At 40.2% G+C, this 19,875-nt stretch overlaps 1 protein-coding gene across 14 annotated transcripts in view; it reads left to right on the top strand.

The window, feature by feature from the left end:
• The window catches only part of AOPEP (aminopeptidase O (putative)), a 406,505-nt gene that overhangs the window by 94,993 nt on the left and 291,637 nt on the right, over positions 1 to 19,875 (top strand). For 13 of the 14 annotated variants that reach the window (XR_014062841.1, XR_014062843.1, XR_014062842.1 and 10 more), the window contains 2 exons: positions 5,260 to 5,413; positions 12,692 to 12,937. Coding sequence is in view for 11 of the 14 variants with exons in the window: in XM_081522460.1 (XP_081378586.1) it covers positions 5,260 to 5,413; positions 12,692 to 12,937 (400 nt within the window). In the remaining 3 variants the exon portion in view is untranslated. The remainder of the gene's footprint in view (positions 1 to 5,259; positions 5,414 to 12,691; positions 12,938 to 19,875) is intronic. The other variant, XM_081522573.1, reaches the window with a different exon arrangement.

The raw sequence follows: 19,875 nt of genomic DNA on the forward strand, positions 1-19,875 counted from the left end.
TAATGTTTTCCATAGTGGCCACACCAGCTTATATTCCCATCAACATTGCACAAGGGTTCCTTTTTCTCCACATCTTCGCCAGCACTTATATCTTGGCTTTTTGGAAATAGTTATTCTAATAGGTGAGGTGATACTTCACTGTGGTTTTGATTTGCATTTACCTGATGACTGGTGATGTTGAGCACCTTTTTGTCTACTTCTTGGCCATTTGAATTACTTCTTTGGAAAAATGTCTATTTAGGCTTTTTACCCATTTTAAAAGTAGGGTTAGATGTCTTCTTGCTATTGTGTTGCATGAGTTCCTTGCATATTTTAGATATTAACTCCTCATCAGATATGTGGTTTGCAAATACTTTCTCTCATTCCGTAGATTTCCCTTTCATTCCACTGATGATTTCTTTTGCTATGTAGAACATTTTTAGCTTGATGTAGTTCCTCCTATTTCTTTTTGCTTTTGGTCTTATATCAAAAAATCATTACCAATGTTTTATTTTTAAAGGATTTCTTGGTAGAATAGTGCCTACTCCTTATTGCTAAACTGCTTCTTCTGAGTTATATTTTATCATTTTAATAGTATCTCAAAACCAAAAATGTTGTTTTTTTTCTGATTAAGATTCTCTTTTAATTGACTGATTGTGTTATTTAAATTTTTTTAAATACGCATATTTAAAGAGTCAAATAGTTCAATTGGGCTTATTATACTCCCTTCCCAAAATAGCAGTCCTCAGTACTTCCAGCATATTTTTCTTCAGAAGTTATCTTTTTTTATTTGATTATTTAATACATATGTTCATATTATTCAGTAAGATGCGTGATTGTTCAGCATTGGTTTTCACACTATGGCAGATAAGGATTTGGCTCTCTTTCCCTCCCACTACCCACTCCATGACACACATGCTCCCTTCCCAAAACTTTATCTTCACAATATAATTAATATCATAACTTTGATTAGATCAATATTCATCACATATTATTATATCTATGTTTGTTAGTGCAACTTTGATTATATTATTATTTCTATATTACATGCTAGTTTTTCATGGAATTAATAATAGCATTATTGTCTCTCTCTTTTGCTTGGTTTTCTACGTATTTGCCAACCCCAAGATTCTTTGAAAGTTGTTTAAATCTTTACAGATGCTCAGATACATCAGATTTTCTCTCAGTTTCATCTTCCTGAAGCAGTCTCTCCTGGGGCCATATACTCTGCCTTGCAGGGCACGTTACACTCTCTACTGGGTGCACAGCTGGCTCCTGGGAATGCCCTTCTCCATTATTCTACAGGTTCATTTTGTGTCTCTCTTATGTTGGATCATCTATGTTCCTCTTACTGGCTTACTACCTCCTTCTGAAGCATAATTTACATACTCTAGTAGCTTCCAGAAAACAGAATGTGTGGGAGGCAATTTTTAAAAAAAACTTTACATGTCTGAAAATGTCCTTATTGAAAGTGATTTTTGTTTTCTCTCTCTTTTGGGAAGCTTGTAAGATCTTGCCTTTATCCTCAGGGTTCTAAATTTCATAATAATGTATCATAATGTAGGTGGACTTGTACCGAGTGTTCTGGATATTGTGTGCCCTTTCAGTCTGAAAACTCATGGTCCCTTAAATTTGGGGAAATTTTCTCAAATTTTTTAAACGACAGTTTTCTTCCTTCTGTTTTCTCTGATGTCTTTTTCTGGAGCTTCTGTTACTTGGATATTAGATTGTCTTTTTTTATTTCTGGGGAGATTTCAGCTTTATATTCCATCTCACTCCTATTATTGGGTTTTTCTTTCCTTCTCTCATGTTTTTTTAATTCTCTACTGTCGAGTCCTCTTTTTTTCATCTTATACTGTTCTTGTTTCAGCACTGCAATAATTCTCTGAACTTTCAGTATGTATCTGTTTGGTGTTTTCTGAAGTTTTCTTCTCCTAGCGTGGTCACTGTCCTCCAAGTTGCTTGCTTCTTTTTCGTTTTTTCTCTCTGTTTTGCATTATGGGCTTTCTAAAGATGCCTGAAGGTCCTTGATTTGTCTGTAGACATTTGGGGGTAGGGGACTAAAATGTAACTGGAGCACTGAGTGAATGCATAGGCCTTGTCATCTGTAAGTTTCATCATAGACAAATCATAGGAAACCTCCAATTTCGGTATCCTTGGTTGTCTCTCTTGGGCTTGTCAGGTTTTTTCATTTTCCTGCCTGGAGGTAAAAACTTGGTTGTCAAATAAGGGGAAATGACTGGTGGTAGTGGTAAAGAATCTGCCTGCCAAAGCAGGAGATGCAAGAGACACAGGTTCGATCCCTGAGTCAGGAAGATCCCCTGGAGTAGGAGATTGCAATCCACTCCAGTATTCTTGCCTGGAAAATTCCATGGACAGAGGAGCTTGGTGGGCTACAGTCCATGGGGCTGCAGAGAGTCAGATGCGACTTAGCTACTCAGCACAGCACACACCTAAGGCTGGTGGTCTCAGCATCTGATATGCATTTGTTCATTTAACCCCATTCATTTGCCTTCAACTATACCATTCTACCCTCAGAGACCCTCTCTTTTATTCTCTGCAAGATAAACCTCCAGTTATTTGCTAGTATGTGTAGGGGGATGGACAGGTAGCCCAGGTGTGAGGAGCAGGGGTGGCCACCCAGGGATCTGAGCCCTTCTGAGTCATCTGACCCATCCTGCTTAGTTTAGCACCTCTACTCACAGCATTTTGGGAGGATCTGGGGGATAAAATGAGGTGAATCTTGTCTTTCCCCCAGCTGACTTAGGATTCAGAGCTGCCATGTCATTTTCTACTTTTACCACCTGCATTCTGGCTTCCAGTATTTTGTGGGCCATTGTCTCCTGTTTTATTCTCCTTATTCTTTTTGGTTTATGCCTTTTAAAAAAAATCCTTTTACTGTCCTTTAATTGGATTTTAGGAGAAAGCAACCTACTTCCATTACCCATTTTTTAAAATAAGGATTATATGTTTTTTTGCTATTGAGTTGTGTGAGTTCCTTATATATTTTGGATATTAACTCTTTATGAGATATGTATTCAATCTTCCATTTTTACCTGCAAGGCTCACTGTTGCTATTTATTTACTGAACCTCTCCCCCCACCAAGGAGCTGAAGTTTTTGAAAGAAAGGTTCAACAGTCCATGTTCAACAACACTCCAAAATAGGTTTCAGAGATAGAATGACCAGACCACAGCCCTGTGATCCAGAGAATCTTGTTATTTGAAATTTCTCTTTTAAACCTAGGATATTCAAAATCTAGGGTATTTCACTCTTTACCCATACCTTCTTTCCTCTTCTCATATCTCCTCCTCCCCATCCCCCAAGTTATGCCAGCTCTCACTGTGCTGTCCAGCCCAAATCGAAGTTCTTCATTGGAGCAACTGTAGGGGAGGCGTCAGGTGGCAGAGAATGAGGCAGTTATGGGAAAGTAGAAAAATTAGGGAGGTAGACTCAATACAGCATGTCATGTCGGCTCCATGTCAGGCTTTTATCAAGACTGCTGGGATTGTCTCTACCTTCTTCTTACTGGCCTGGGATCACAGCAGCCATTCTTTTTTTAAAGCTGTGGTTTTTCTTCAAGCCCAGGAGAAGCTATGCATATCATCAGATTGTCTCCAGAATCACTGGATTTGGTTCTCTTTAAAGAGGAGCCTGCCTTCAACTTCTTAGTCAGCTGTGGAGAAAGTGATCTCAAGAGTGGCCACGCTTTTTGCAGAACCAGTATCAAACTTACAAGCAAGTTTGAGAGAACGGCTGCCTCTGTAAAGGGTTTCCAACAGCATGCCCTTCTGTATTCCTTCTTCAGGTACCTCCTCTATTGACTTCTAAACTTGATAGCATATCCTGTTCATTCAAACTTGAGATATGTTCATTTTGTCCTAAGTTTAAGTTTTTGTTTCCAATTTAAAATTTTGATTTTTATCAGAGAAGTTCTGTAATGTATTTCTTTCTATCTGAATTGTTAGTTTCAGAGGGTAATAAATAATGACCCCTCCAATCTTCCAAAGTTCAGATCAGTTGAGATTTTAAAAATCCAAGTATATGGAGAGCAAAATCCAACCTATTACTGATTTTTACTGGGAAAGCATTTTGAAAAATGTCATTAAAAGTCTGCTGGTCAATGTAGGCCTGTTAATATTTAGACTCTGAATTTCACTTTATCCACTCATTGACCAAATTGGAAGACAACAGGCCATTCTATGAGTGTTTAACCCTCAGCAACTTAAAATAAGAAAGAGAAGACTAGCTCCTCGAAAGGAGTTAGCAAGGGGCCGAAAGAGAGGCTGGGAGTGTTACTCTAGCAGTAGCTCCCACTCTGGGAACATGAAGAGGGAAGCACTGTGTTCCATAGTGTGAGATGATACTAGATTCCCTAAAGATAACACCACCAATTTATAACACATGCTCAAAAAAAATATTACGTTAAGTTAGGTTGAGTGATACATTGAGATTTCAGTAACATTAAAATCATTTCCTCATCTTACAAGGAAAGAAGCATAATGTTATAAGTTATCAATCATTTGTTCCTTTGGTAAGAACCTTCTCTATGGTTTGGACTAAGTGGAGGGGATACACATTTGGCTGTGGTAGGGAGCTCCAGCTACAAATTCCAGCCCTGTTACAAACTAGCTGGAAGTCCTTGGCTCCCCTGAACCTCTCAAGCTCTCTTTTTCATCTGCTTGATGAGGAAAGGGGACTACCCCCAATATATTACCAGATAAAAAGCATGAGAGATAAGACCTGAGCTTCCATAAATAAGTAGTTTCAGGGTTGGTGCTAAAACCCAGATACTTTCCTTCCTAGTCTCATTTTCTTTCTTTCTTTCTTTTTTTTTGCTATATACATTTTAGAGTGACCTGAATTGAATTTAGACAAAGTAGTTTGGCAGCACAGAAATGGTCATTTATTCATTCATTCAACATAGCATCTTCTTTTTTATGCCAAGTACTGTGCTGGCAATATGGATAAGATATGTTCTTCACTCCATAGTAGCATACAACCTCTGTCCTTATGTGTTTGTAGCTGTTAGTGACCGCCTCAACCCTTTATTTATAGCCTCATTTGAAGGGCTTCAAGCTGATCCCTGGAAGAGATCCAAATCTTCTTGGCTATCCTGAATCCATCATCTCTCTTTTGCTGAGACCTAGACTAATGCCCCACCTCCAAGAATTAGCTCATCTCAACTTAGCACACAAGCTCTTCAAATGCCTAAAGAGAAAAAATACAGTAAAGTCCAGGGCCATGCATTGGCCTTATGTTTTTCTCTTTCTGTTTGTAGGCTACTCAAGTTGGCATTACTACGTCACCATGCCAATGCCAGCCTCCACCTTCACAATTGCAGTGGGATCCTGGACAGAAATGAAGCCAGATATCTGCTCATCAAATGATCTGGCAGCAGAGAGATCCTTCTCACCTTCTGAAGTTGACTTCAGGTTTGTACTTGGGAACTTGCTGAAAAACAAACACTTGAGGGAGCAGTATGATGCATTTATTCCAAGCACTGGGAATGTGAGTCATTCCTGCTGAGAAACTAAACCAAAATATGATTAATCAAAGCAGGAAAAACCCTACTGGGAGCGAAAGAGAGTTGAGAGGCAGAAATGTGGGCATATTGTTTATGCAAAAAGAAAAGGAAATATATATGAGATCCTCTGTGTAGTCAGGTGAAATATTTTTACGTGTTTCATTAAGTCAACAGAATCATCAGCTTCAATACTTTATCTCCTTCTACACCTTTTAACTTTGGTTTTTGGTACTTATTTTTTCAAAAACACAACTGAATGGAAAGAAGGTGCTTGTCTGATGGATTACTTTGTGGGCCACTTTGCTGTTTTGATTCCTTGACTGTTATCAGCCGTGTGCTTGTGGGGGCTGCCCTCCCTCAGTGGGGAGAGTCAGCCTCCTTGGAGCTCAGGACACGAGGAAGCTGTCAGAAGGCCATTAGGTTATGAGAATCTTGCTGGGTCAGGGCTCTGTTAACTTCAGGAGCAATTTCTTCTTTTTCAGGATGGATCAGAGAAAATCAAAGCTTTTAAAAATTAGTGCGGGCCTTTGGATGTTCACTGGTAGCCTCCGCCCTGGGCATTCAGCTACATCCAGTTTTCAGAGCCAAAAGGAAGGAGAATGCACCTAAGAGGCACAGAAGCGTGCTTGCTCATTGTACATTGTTGCATCATGCTTTGTTCCAGGGTGACCTTGACACCCACCTCAGTTTAATCTTTTTTTCCTGTTGACACTAAGTCAGTACCTTTCAGTGAAGAGCGGTGATACAGATGCTCATTTCATCCTTGAAAACCAACAAAGATATGCTCTTAGTGAAATTCCTCTTGTTTTGATTTTATTTTGCTATGTTGCTTTCATTCTGACCACAGTGACAGCAGTAGTTGGTACCCTTAGGAGATAAAGCCACTGAGGCCTCTATTAACATAGGCGTGTCTTAGTGCCTACATTTGCTTTTTGGAGGAAGGGAAGAAACTTCTACTTCCTACTCAGTAACTTGCCTGTCAGGACTGTCTGCCCTGAGCTCTATAGAGGATCCTAGATTGTTTATTGGGTTTTATTTATGTACTCGTGAGGGAAGAACATTGTGGATGGAAATGGCATATCTTACTTTCACATGGGAACATTTAATTGCCTGTGCTACCCTCTGGTCCTCTCTTCCTCTGTTACTGAGATCACAGTAGGCCTCACTCTGCAGTTTCATGAAGCCCAGATTTCTGAGCGAGGAGGACAGGTGCCCTGAAGAGTTACTTGGATTTACAGCACATTTGGTATGACTGACAAATAACCTTTTTTTCCATTAAGCACTGAAACACTGGGGTTATTTGTTACTGCAGCATATCTTAGCCTATCCTAAACTGATATAGAAGCCACTGGGTGTTGCAGTCAGAGAGGGTCTTGATCTAAATGTCATCTCAGTTAGTCCGGAGGATAAGCCTATTAGATAGATAGGCTTTATTATCTCCTTTTTTCACATAAAGATACAGAAGCTTCAGACAGCAACTTGTTCACGTACATATCCCTACTGAGTTACAAAACATGGATTCACATCTCAGCTTGACCCCCTAGAGAGGGATTCAGAACCTTGCCTGGGGACTTTTAAAGGCTACATGTAACATCCACACCTCATCTGGAGTCTGATCTACCTTCCCACTGTTATTGATTGGACTGTGTCATGTTAGAACAGAAAACAGAAGTTGAGAGCATTGCCTTTGAGGCTGAAGGAGCAGGCCATACTTGGGCAGGCCATACTTCTTTTCTCTGTAGAAGAAAGTCTTTGTTCAGGGTTCTCAGATTCTTATAGTGAAGAAGCACTGTGCTCTTTATCTACACCCTCAGGGCTCATTGACTCTTAGGGGAAGTGTGCATCTGGAAATGTGTGCCTTAGGAAACGAGGAGAAAGCAAAGATAGAACTTTGTTATTTTGTCCTTCTAGCCATCTTCCCAGAGACACACAGGAGGAGAGTAGGCAGCAGTCATTGCTCTCTTCTACCCAGAAGTAACTGCAATGGCTTTTCACTCTTCTTGCATTTATAGTTGTGATAGGAGCAGCATATTAACAGATCAAGTGGAGATTCTGGAAAGAGATGATATCTGAAATTCCTCTTGGGGCTTAGGGGAAGGGGTAATTTTGATTCCTCTTTTGTCCTCCTGAGTTTAGAACCAATTGAGAAACAGACAGAAGGAAAGCAAAATAAAGCTTTTATTGTTGACAGAAGCTGGACTGAGGGAGTGCTCAGGTACACAGTCTCAGTGGACATTCTAATACTTCATTTCCAAATTAGACAAACTTACTCACCCACCCAGCTACCCACCCAGGTGGACCTCTGCCAGTCTCCACAACACAGATGCACACAGACTGCCTAACAGCCAAAAAGTAACCCCTCTGTGGGCAAGCAGACTGAAAAAGAGAAAGCCCAAGTGGCAAGCCAACCCCATCAGCTGTGGAGAGAGGTCAGGGTTGCCACTCTGGGGAAGCATGTCCTTGTATGGAAACACAGGCCTGTGGAATGGAGTCCCTCCCACACTCCCTCTGTGTCCGACATGCTATGACTAAGTTTTCCCTCCATTTATCACTGTGCTTGTCCATCAGAAATGTACTGCTGATAAAATAATAGCTTACATTTGGTTAATCCTTCCCTGGCTGCGTGCTCCATGTGCGCTGTCTTTAGTCATCAAAGGGTGGCTTTGTGTTTTTATCCATTAAATCTTTGGCTCCATGCTAAGTTTGCCAGCAAAGGTGCTCTAAAGTGCCAACTGCAGTGGTGTTTTTGGTTATATTCACATCTGGTCCCCTTGCCTCCCTCAACATCTCCACCCCCCACCCTACCCTTTCTATTTCAAACCTTCCCAAGACCACCAATTCAACTCATGTAAATGTAACTTTTACAGGGACTTTATACACCACAGGCTTGCATTTGCCTGAAGTTTCATCTGTGTCTCAGAGACTTAGCCAAAGTATTGGTCACTGAACTTTTGATCATCACTGTTCATGTGGCCTAAATTATGTGAGGAATGTTCCCTCTTCCAGCTCCAACTCCACGCATGCTCTAACCCATTCTAGGTGAGCAAATACATTAGTTAAAAGGCACTTAGGTACACTTCTGAAAGTTTATCAATTTTATTTGGCTGCAGTATAACCTTCTCCAGCCACAGGGGAATTTTTGTGTTATGTTTAACCTCTCAAGGCCTCTTTTAAAATATTGTCTTCACTTGGGGGCCATTCAGTTTAAGCACAACATGGAAACTTGGATAAAGTCCAGAGGACTCAACAAAAATGATTAAAAGCAAGGAAGGCAGGCAACACGAAGAAGAAAAGGCATTGAGGTTGTTCATCCTAGAGAAGGGAAGACTTGGTGCAGGAAGAGGTCTTCTTTAGAGCTGCAAAGGTGATGAAAATTCCCTTGTGGACCTTGGAGGGTAAACCCTGTTTCAATCTCTCTGAGAGTCTAGAAAAGAAGGAATCACATACATATATATAGGGTTTCCCTAGTAGCTCGGACGATAAAGAATCTGCCTGCAATGCAGGAGATCTGGGTTCAATCCATGGGTCAGGAAGATCCCCTGGAGAAGGAAATGGCAACCCATCCAGTATCCTTGCCTGAAAAATTCCATGGACAGAGGAGCCTGGAGGGCTACAGTCCGTGGGGTCGGAAAAGAGTCATACACGACTGAGCAGCTCACACACACACACACACACACACGCATATATAATATGTATAATATATAATATATTTATAATATGTACATCATAAACATATATAAATCATAGGAAAAATGTCAATTTCCATTACATCCTTCACTATGAGCAAACCTTCTCATATCTTCCTGGCTTGGTTTGATTTCTCCAGCCCTTGCTCTCTCAAGGTATTTCAGCTTTCTGTCTCTTACTGTACACATCTCAGTTTTCTCTGCAGTCCACTTAATCCCCTGAGAAAATGCATCCAGCTTCCAGACACTCCCACATCGCAGTTTATATTAACATCATTGTCGACAATTCACTGGGGGCTGGTGGTGGCATTTTGAACACTTGTGATTTTTATGGTAAGCAAGCATCTAAGCTGCTTGCTAAAATATGTTAATAAATTGTGTAACCTATGTCACTGTACCTTTCAGAATCAAAGATTTTTTTTTCTCCCAAGAAAACTGTAAGCTCCTCAAAGACAGGGTTGGAAATTTATTCATACGTGTATACACGGCAGCAGCCTTTGAGGTGCCTTGAATAGAGCAAAGATGCTGGAAATGTTTACTAAGTTGTCAGGTTGAACTGAGGAAGGGGTTTGTGAGCAGTAAAGGATATGCTTTCCAAGGGAGAATTTTCTAGCAATCCCTTTAAACCTGTAGTAGGAAAACATTTGTGTCAAGTGCTTCTAGTACAGCACCTTCTTGAAACAAGAGATTGGGCTGAAGAAGAGCTTCTTGACAGTTTTCACCCTTGTGATTACGAGTAAAACATGGTCATTCTTACTCTTTGGAAAGACCTCTTATAAAATAATTTTAGCCTAGCAATTGTGTAAGAGGGAACCAGTGATCAGCTTCCCATCATTTACCAGTCTAACATATATTTCACCAGTTCTTCCCACTCCTGGCAACATTAATGGGCACTGATACTATCACTATAAGGAGAAGTGGGAAGCCAGAGAACCACAGACCAACTGAGCTCAGTGTTGAGAAAAATCCAGGATCCTAATTTACTCAAGAAGAATCATGAAGTATGTGGAGCAGGAGGGTCAGCAGAGAGGAGCTTATGATGACTCACTGTGATGAAAAGAATAGTTCTTACCCTTCAGGATGTTGTGTGCATTAGTTGGGATAATGCATATAAAGTGTTCAGAACAGTGCTTGGCACCTAATAAATGTTCAATAGCAGTTGCGGTAGGACTTATTATTGCTTATTATTCTTACTTAGTATTACAGATTATTTATTAATTAACCATCAGGAATTATTAATAATATGTACTATTATAATATTTACTCTGATACAAGTCTGGACACAAGGAATTGGTATTTACAAATGCTTGATTTGTTGGTGATATTGAGAATGTATTGGAGCAGGCACATACACAGAGATTAATAAATGAAGGTTACTGTGAAAGGAAGATATGGCATCTTCGGGTTAATATTGCTTCTGTGGGAGACTATTCATGACCTTATAAAAGTACAATATTACCTCACCACTTCAGAAACATGGCTGTTGCATGAAAGGGGCTCCTGTGGTGGGTTGTCATGGAATCGTAGTGCCAGAAGAAATCTTAGAAACTGTTTTAGATTCTCTGTTTGTTTTTAATGAAAGCATAATTAACATACAACAAACTGCACAGATTCTAAGTGTTTGGCCTGATGAGCTTTTGATGATTGTATGTGCCCTAAACCAGACAGAGAACTTCTATCAACCCCCTGAGTTCCCTCCCATCCCCTTCCAATCAACTCCTCCCCGCCCCCAGCAGCCACTTGTGTGAGAGAATGTTAGAGATTAGGAAAAAGAGGCCCCAGATACTGAGTTGCCTGACTCAGGTCAGTTAGCCAGCCTGAGACCAGCCTCTGAAGCCTAGGTTTCCTGATCCACCCCCACCCCCCAATAGGAACACATGTGTGGCTTCCGTGATGCCGTTTCCATTTTTACTGGGAGTCTTATGGTCTCACTTAGTTTGGTTATAGCTAGATTGTCTTAAAGTCCTGCACATTCTCTCAGGCTTTGATTATGAAAAACAGTGGTAATTCACACAACTGGAATGACCTTCATTACCTTGGCCAGTGTCATTCCTGTGCAGAGAAAATTTAACTCACCCCCTTTTTTTTTTAACAAAGTAGCTTTTTGGAGTGTACCTTTGGATACCCCAAACTATTCTCTAACTTTTGATTGAATTGATGTACCGACACAGTATTTGTTATTAGGTGGACAATTGCAGCCTTTTCAGTTAGATGTTTACCAGAAGGCATTTATACTCACTCTCTCTGTAAAGCAAGGTTATTAATCCAGAGACTTTGACTAATGTTCAATGACAGTAATGGTGTTCTTCCTGTCACTTTATCCTGTCAGAAGTTTTTATGGGTCTCCACCCACTTCTCTTACCCTAACCTGTGGTAAAATGTCACTGGTGCAGGAAGCTGTGTTCTGTGTCCCAGGCTGGCAGAGGGTGAGGCTTACCCCCATGGCGGTGTGGATTTTCTTGGGCGGTGCTGGCCTCGGATGGGTGAACAGCACTTTAAGCACGTGGAAATGAGTTATTGGTGTAGTCTGCCCATTTTGGGATGTGCCAGCATTTTAAGGTATTTCAATATTCATTGTGAAGAAGTACCTACAGTTAGAATTATAATTTGCAGTTTCAAATTAAAGGGACTTCCCATTCTGTTTGAATAAAGGCTGTGTTAGCAGGTGAAAAAATAGTTTCCTTTGATGTTGGTTTCTTTGGGTAGATAAGTTCTCTTGAGGCCTCTGAGTCAGGTTCTAGGAATTCTTTTCCGGCTCCACCTTTGCCAGAATAACTGGCAGTGGTCAGATGGTGTGGGCCGGGCTCTGATCTGTTTCCTTAAAAGGTTGATTCAGTTAAATTTGTATTGAAAGTGGATTGGGGAAAGTGTTGTATCAAAGTGCTCCTGTATTCCTTAACAGCAAAACTTTTGAGGCCTTCATAAAGAACAGTTATTATAGGTTACTTTTCAGTAAAATGGATTATATTCTTTTGAAAAGCTTGAAATGGCATTGTGATTTGTTTCACAGGATACATCACTGAGTCTACATCTTTTATTCTAGGACACTTCAGAGTGGGATCTTTAACTTGGTTGCACTGTTCCTTCGTTTCTAAGTTGCAAATTATTCTGAACTGGAGAAGATTTTTCCCATAGTGACATTTGAAAAGCACATTTCTAAGGATAGGAATTGCTTTTTATTTTGCTGGGGGATTGTTTTGTTGTTTTGAATCTTAGAGATTCTCCCTGTTTATTCTAAAACAAGATTTTACTACTTCCACTTAGCTTAGATTGAAGATAATCAATTAAGCACTTTGATAAGTGTTTTGACCTGTAATTTTTTCATCATTCTATGGAAATAAACAAGACAAGAACTCAAATGAACTATTTTGCTTATGAGTCCATTAGAACCACTGTCTCTTGGAAGTTGTCTGTGTCTTTGTAAGTACCTCATCTCCATGGAAAGAGGAATAAACCTAATTTACCATAAAATGCATCTATTTATTTCGTGTTGCTCCCAGGTATGTTGGCGTTTGTGGTCACATGGAATACCCCTGCCGCTTCCAGAATGCTTCTGCCACCACCCAGAAGATCATTCCTCATCGGGTCTTTGCTCCAGCGTGCCTGAAGGGTGCCTGCCAGGAGACCCTTCTGCCGCTCATCCCTCCTTGCCTCTCTGCAGCACACTCTGTCCTGGGAACACACCCATTTTCCAGGCTGGATATACTCATTGTCCCTGCCAACTTTTCAAGTCTGGGAATGGCCAGGTATGTTATTCTGTTGTGGTGCCTGGAGAACATGCTTTGGAAATTTTTTTTTTCTTCTAAATTCTGGCATGTGTGGCATGCAAGATCTTAGTTCTCAGACCAGGGATTGAACCCACACCCCCTGCAGTGGAAGCACAGAGTCTTAACCGCCAGACCACCAAGGAGATTCCTGGAAATTCTTAGACTATTTCTTGCTTTCTCTGAGCTGTCAGAGCAGTCATTTGATAGATTGGAAGGGCCATCTCATTGCTGCCTTGAGGGACAGTGTGTGTACACTCCACCATGCATGAGCCTTTGCATGTAATGGACTCAATTCAGTTGCCTTGAAAATAACAACTCACATTGTTGCTGTGATTGAGAACACATTGTGCTCCCAGAGTGGCGTATGCTGGATCGTGGCTAATCAGTGGCTAGTTAGCTTAGGCGGTAAGAGCATAATGCTAATGAGCCCAAGGTCATAGCTCTGGGCAGAGTCAACACAACTTGGTTCTAGGGCACAGGCTGCCGCGTAATCCCGTCCAGCTGTCTCATCCATTCTCACCACTGGTCACAAGGGCAACGACTTGTGAGCCCCTGTGTCAGAGAGACTGTGGATGGATCAGTGTAAATCTATCACCGCTGCTAGAAAAACAGCTCAGAGCAGATGGCTTACTAGGGGAGGTTCAGGGGGGTCACTCGTCTTGCTACTATTTTTTAATATAATAAATATGTTGTATTATTCTTATTGTCATCCCAATTTAGTTCGTATGGAAAATCAGGACCTGCAAGTTGAACCTTTCCCTGTGTGTAATTTATGCCTAAAATCCATTCATTAATGCTGTTGTTCATTCAGTAATAGCGAGCTGTGTTTCACTCAGCATTTTACTTGGTTTTGTACTCAGGCTTTTCTTGGTTATATTTCTGTTTGAAAATCTTAATCATTAACAGTGAATATGCTTGACTAAGGATGGGAAAAATAAGCTCATCAAAACATGTGACTTTAAGTTTTTCCCTATTAGTCAAGGAAATTCCTGCTGCCAATTAATTTCCATGCTTTTGAACAGCTGTCATTTGTGGTGTTTTCCCTGAAAGCTGCACACATTCTTAGTAAAACCCATGAGTAGAAAAGAACTGACCAGAACATTTGCCTTTGATCTGTACTACACACGTATACTTTTAAAAAGCTAGCTGGCTGGTCTTAATCCTTGAGGAGGTCTGAGAAGGTCATTTAGACTGATTTTTATCCTACATTCATGAAGATAATGGGAATGTAAAAACTAGGATAATTATATATATTTGGTTATGTGCCTCATGTAATTGTCTCGGCTGTCTATATATAGAATTTGTCTTAACAAGGGGGCTTCTTTGGTCCTTTGAAGAGTCTGCTGGACTTAATTTGAGTGGAATTATTGGCAAAGGAAAGGTTGTTCATTAAATGTTTCTTATTTGTACACAGTTTTGAGGGACTGCATTTATTTGAAAGTTTTTAGCACTTTATGAGAGTTGCAGTTTTTCAGGGCATGTTTGCTAACAGTTCCAAGTTCTGACCTGAGGGAACCAGAGGCCAAGTAGTTTTCATACAGAGAAACTTATTTTCTACAACTCCTTCCTGACATCAGTCTGCCAAAACCAGAATTTGTTGACCTGTAGGCCAATCTATAAAGCTTTTCTTTTTAAGTTTGCCTGCCCAGGCAGGTAGGCTGTGTGTTTGCTGCTTTTTGCAATATTAAATTGATTTAAACATGCTTAAATCTGTTTCTTTAAAGTAATAAGCCTAAGTATCCTATGGCCAAATGGTACTGGGCGCAAATGTCGAAACCTGTGATGGTGATAATAACTGAGCAGGAACAAGACTGCTTTTATGCTCAAAAACAGGAGAACCGTACATTTAAGAATTTGTGGTTGGTTGTCAAATATCATTTTTTTCCTTCGTTTTAGACTGTGGAAATAGTCTGCCCTGGTCTAGATGTTTTCCTGGGCTTAGTTACCACTCCCTGTGTTTGAACAGTGCAGGGGGGATTGTGGTGTCTTGCACTGCCAGTTGGGGGTGGGGAGACACTCTGTTTTTCCTAACGCTGACCTAAATTGATTCCACTTGCTTGGCTTGACTCTCTTGGGATCCCAACACCTTGAGCCACATGCGACTGAGTAGGGTTTATGACTCAGCTGGCTCCTGGGGCCCCGTTACCTTATTTATGGTCAAGGCTTTGCTTGGGGCTGTGTAAAACAAACTGGAACAAAAATGACAGTCTTGCAGGTCAAATTCTGTACCCTAAATAGGAGTAGAGAAATCTCAAGTCTAGTAGGAGCCATTCAAAAAAGACGTCTCCACTGAAATTTGCCATTGTTCTATTAGTTGTAATGCACTGGAGATCAAAGGATTTCTTGGTAAATTAAATGGTTCTTTCCTGAGTCCACATTTTATACACATGTATACAAGATCATAAATTCCATACCTCTGGACTTGTTTAGTGACTCGGTCTTAATGAATAACATTTTATACTAATTTAGTATTCGTTTTTGCTAGATGATTTTAAACAATCCCACATGAACTAAAATGAATAAATTATTAATAACCATTTTAAAGAGTGTTTAAAACTTTTGGATGATATCCATAATGATTTCACTGTATTATATATATTAATGTCATAATTTGTATGAATAAAATTTTCCTCTCTGAGTCTGTTTTTGAGCCTGATTTTGATATTTCAGTATGGATAAAAAAATCACATTTGTATAATTTAAATATATGATAATGACAAATCAAGTTATAAGGAAGTAAATAATATACAACATTTTAGAATTTGAAGTGCTTTTCAAACATAGCAGTAAAACTAGAACATTTATCAGTACTGCACTTCATGATTTTTATTACTGTTTAATATAATAGGACCTGTAACATTAACTCCTCCCCCTTTTCTGAATCACTGTTCTAGAGGAGAGATACTTTCGTGTTATTCCGATTTTGAGAAAAATGACTAGTTTGCCTTTAAGACACTATTGACAGTCACATTGCCATTCTTTTCTCGTTTAGGAAGTGTGGGTTTGCTGTTTTTGTTTCATTTTACTTTTGCTTTCCTCTGAAGGCTGAATCTGCCATATAAGGAGCTCTGGAGTGTACCTTTCTTGGGTTGAGTAATATGGTGTCTAAATGAAGATAAGAATGCATTTTAAATGAGTCTCTAATGTATAGAACAACTCTCTTCTTGTTGGTATAATTAGCATTCTGCCATTTTCATTGTGCCTCATGATTTCTCAAATGTCTCAGCTGGGTATTGACTAGTAAGCCTAATTTCCTAGGTATTGAGAAATACATGAAAGGAACTCGTCATCCTGCTTACACTCTTTGTTATAATAATAATAATGTTAATGGAATAATATCCTGGAATCAGATTTATGACAGTTGCCTCAAAATTAACACCTCTGTCTTACCTCTGTGTAATGTTTATAATAAATGCTTAGCTTCACCATTTGTCTTTCAGCAGTTCACAATTACATGTCACAGGTTGTAATTAGGTTGGCAGAACTACCTTGCTGACATCCAAATACGTTCTTTTTTTCTCCCCTCTTATGTTTGATTTTGAAGGATCTTCTGCTTATCATTTCAGAGTGGTTTTATGTTTAGAGCATCAAATGAAAAAGCCATCTCCTAGAGGCTGTACTTCCCCACTCTACCACTCACATGTAGCCCATTCACCCCTGGTCTCTCTTGAAATATTGAAAGAAGAAATAAAAGGAAGCAGAGCGGTTGATGATAGGTGATAAATTCTGCTTTGACCTTTTCCCCACTGGTTCTGTACCAGATAGTCTTGTTCATGAGTTCATTTGCTTGTTTATTCATTTATTCATTCTTAAAGTTCTATGAAACTCATACTGTGTGCCAGGTAGGATTTAAGATGCTGAGTCTACCAGCATGAAAAAGGTTGATGAGATCTCCATCATCATGGGAGTTACATTCTAGTCAGGGGAGAAAATAGTATGCATAAAAACAAACAATTAAGATGTGTACTGTGCAAGAAGAAGGGGACATATGTATACCTATGGCTGATTCATGTTGATGTTTGGCAGAAACAAACACAATCCTGTAAAGTGATTATCCTTCAATTAAAAAATAAATACATTAAAAAGATTTTTTTTTAAGTTGAAAGAAATTGAAGACAATACAAATAAATGAAAACACTTTTTTTTTTTAAGTTGTATATTATGAAGAAAATATAGCCAAGTAAGTGACAGAATAACTGGGGACCAGAATCATTCTTAAGGTGAGGAGGCAAAAGCTTCTTTAAAGAGTGAAGATGAAGAATGGTAAGGAGCCAGCCGTGTGATAATCTGGTGGAAAAGCAACTCAGACTGAGGAATGTTTAAGTCCGAAGGCCCCAAGCTGGGAACCGCTGTAATGGGCTGGAGGAGCAGAAAGAAGGCCAGTGTGGCTAGCATGGCTTCCCTTAGACATGCTTTGGGCACCAGGAAATGCCAGAATCCGGCAGGGCTTCGGTCACCTGAGCCACCAGCACACCCATGTGAGGAAAGTGAGGAAGAGCCACTAAGAAAGGGCAGAGGTTGAGCAGAGACTGATGATTCCAGGCAGTCCTGTGTACAGGGAGAGAGTTGCCAGGGAGGTCACATCTTTTCTGAGGACCAGTGGTGCTATGGCAGTTCATGACCAACTGCTTGGAACCTGACTTGGTTTAGTACCTGCTCTTCTTGAGCAGAATTCTCCACAGAGAAGGCATCAGAACACTCGGCGCCCAGACTGGCAACTCGCCCCAGCGGCTGCTTGCTGATTCCTTGCAAGCTCTTTTTTGACTAAACAGGTCACAGGGAGGGAGGCATTATTTATATGTTTTCTCAGCCTAATTTTTAAGGTTTTCAAAGACTGGACAAAAATAGGACTGATAAGTAAAGAGCACAGAGAAATAATTATCAAATACTAAAATATCTTCAGTGCACTTCACAGTAGAGAAAAATGATAAAGCTCCCTATTACTCGTGGCTTGTTCTTAAAAGATCTGATTGTGCAATAAAAGGCTTCTGAATGCTTCTACTAGTTCCTGGCTGTTGCATACCCAATTTTCTTAAGTACCTCAATTTGCAAATAAACGGTGTGCACATACATGCCCAAGAATGAATGCAACTGGCTCTTCCTCCACCCGCTCCTCCTGGGGTTAGACAGGGTGTTGTCCTGTTTATTCTTATCTCCCAGCCAATGTGTAATAGAAGAAGCAAAACATAACGTGCTGGTACAAAGGGCCTGTTGTTTTCAGCCTTCTAATTGTGCTGCTTTGTATTGGGGAAGGAAGTAGTCATAAATTTTTGTCATTATCTTAAGTAGCAAGGTTTTACAGTTTGGGGAATTTTTCTTTACTTGTTCTTTGATAGCTTCCAGTTGAATTTTTGAATCCCCTAAACTAAAAACTGCCATACTTTTAAACAACCCTCCGATAAATTTCAGGGGCTTGTGACCCTTGATTTCAAGGCAGGATGCAACCATAGTGATTCTTTCCTTGGGAAACTGGATTTCAAGCCCTAAATTAGTGCACCTTTCGGTTCACCAAGATTTCCAGCTCATCTGCTCTCTCTGACGTGCTGTGGATTTGGGGATCTATGTGTGGGTTTTATTTCTTTGTTATTATCGTCATTTGTTTCCCAGACTTTAATAAATTCTTAAACTTTTTTCTGCATGGATTGTTTTAAAAAATATTTTGAAGGAACACTTCTTTCCCCCGTTTTCCTGTATAACTCTTCTGCTTTTACAAACAAGTGGGTGTGAATGATAGAAAGCAGCTCATACCTTCCTTTCTTCCTATAAAATTTCAATCCTCTGTTTACTGGCACCCCTGCCATTCACTGGAGCAATGAACAGAGTGTATCGTGGGTAGCAAGGTCCACGGGTCTACACAAGGGGGCTCAGTCCCCCCAAATGCTTTCCCTTTGTTGCTTTATTTCTCCACTTTGTTTTCTATTTCTACTTTTCTTCTTCCTTTTTTCTATTTTTAATTAATTTATTTTAAGTGGAGGATAATTGCTTTACAGTGTTGTGTTGGTTTCTGCTGTACAACATGAATCAGCCATATACGTGTATACACATGTCCCCTGGGAGGTGGGATGGAGATTCTACTTTTCTTCTTGAGAAAATTGTTTGACTTTATTTTACTCATACCTTATGGAGAAGGGCTTTCCCCTTCTAATGCGTTCTGTTTCTTTCATTTTTCTTTCTTGAAATAGAAATGGGTGTTCATAAGACAGTGTTCTTCTGGGACTCTGGAAGCCCTTGACAGTGATTATCTGGTTAGTTTTGACATAATCAGTTTGTAGTGAAACAGGCAGGAGGGAGAAGGTGTGCATATGCTCCCTTCTTTACAGTGCAGGTACAGGACCATATATGATGTCCCCTAGTCACTTAGAGCTGGAAAATCAGAGACAGAGGTAACAGGGCCTTACCCTGGGATAGCTCTCAGAGCCTGGGGTTCAGACTGAGGCGAGACTCATAGGTAACCCTCTCTCTCTCTCTCTGTATATATATATATATATATATATATTTGCTTCAAGGTCCCCCTATAGAATCATAGTGTCTTGGAGTCTACTTGAAAATCAGCATTCACTATGGGCTTGTTTTGAGGCAGCCTTAGAATCTGGGTACCAGGCAAATCCCTGGATCACGTGCATATGTTGGGGCCAGATTCTCTCTAGAGAGGAACAGGCAGAGCAAGCTCACAGCTTTTGGCTTAGCCAGAATCATCTTCTTGCTGTCAAACAGCTTTGCTGCTTGTCAGATCCAGAAGTAGCATTTTATCATCATTATGCCACGATTCCTCACCCTGTGAAAGATTATGCTTAAGTGTTTTGTTTTCTTTGAACTGTCCTCCACACGCATCGACTGACAGTCTTACCTCTGAGAGCACCACTGGGGTCATCCTTCAAGAGAAGTTGTCAGGCCTTTGAAAGGCCTTCCTGAAGCAA

This window comes from Giraffa tippelskirchi, chromosome 1, assembly GCF_054371585.1.
Source record: "Giraffa tippelskirchi isolate mGirTip1 chromosome 1, T2T-mGirTip1v1.2.pri, whole genome shotgun sequence".
In the NCBI taxonomy this organism is placed as follows: domain Eukaryota; kingdom Metazoa; phylum Chordata; class Mammalia; order Artiodactyla; family Giraffidae; genus Giraffa; species Giraffa tippelskirchi.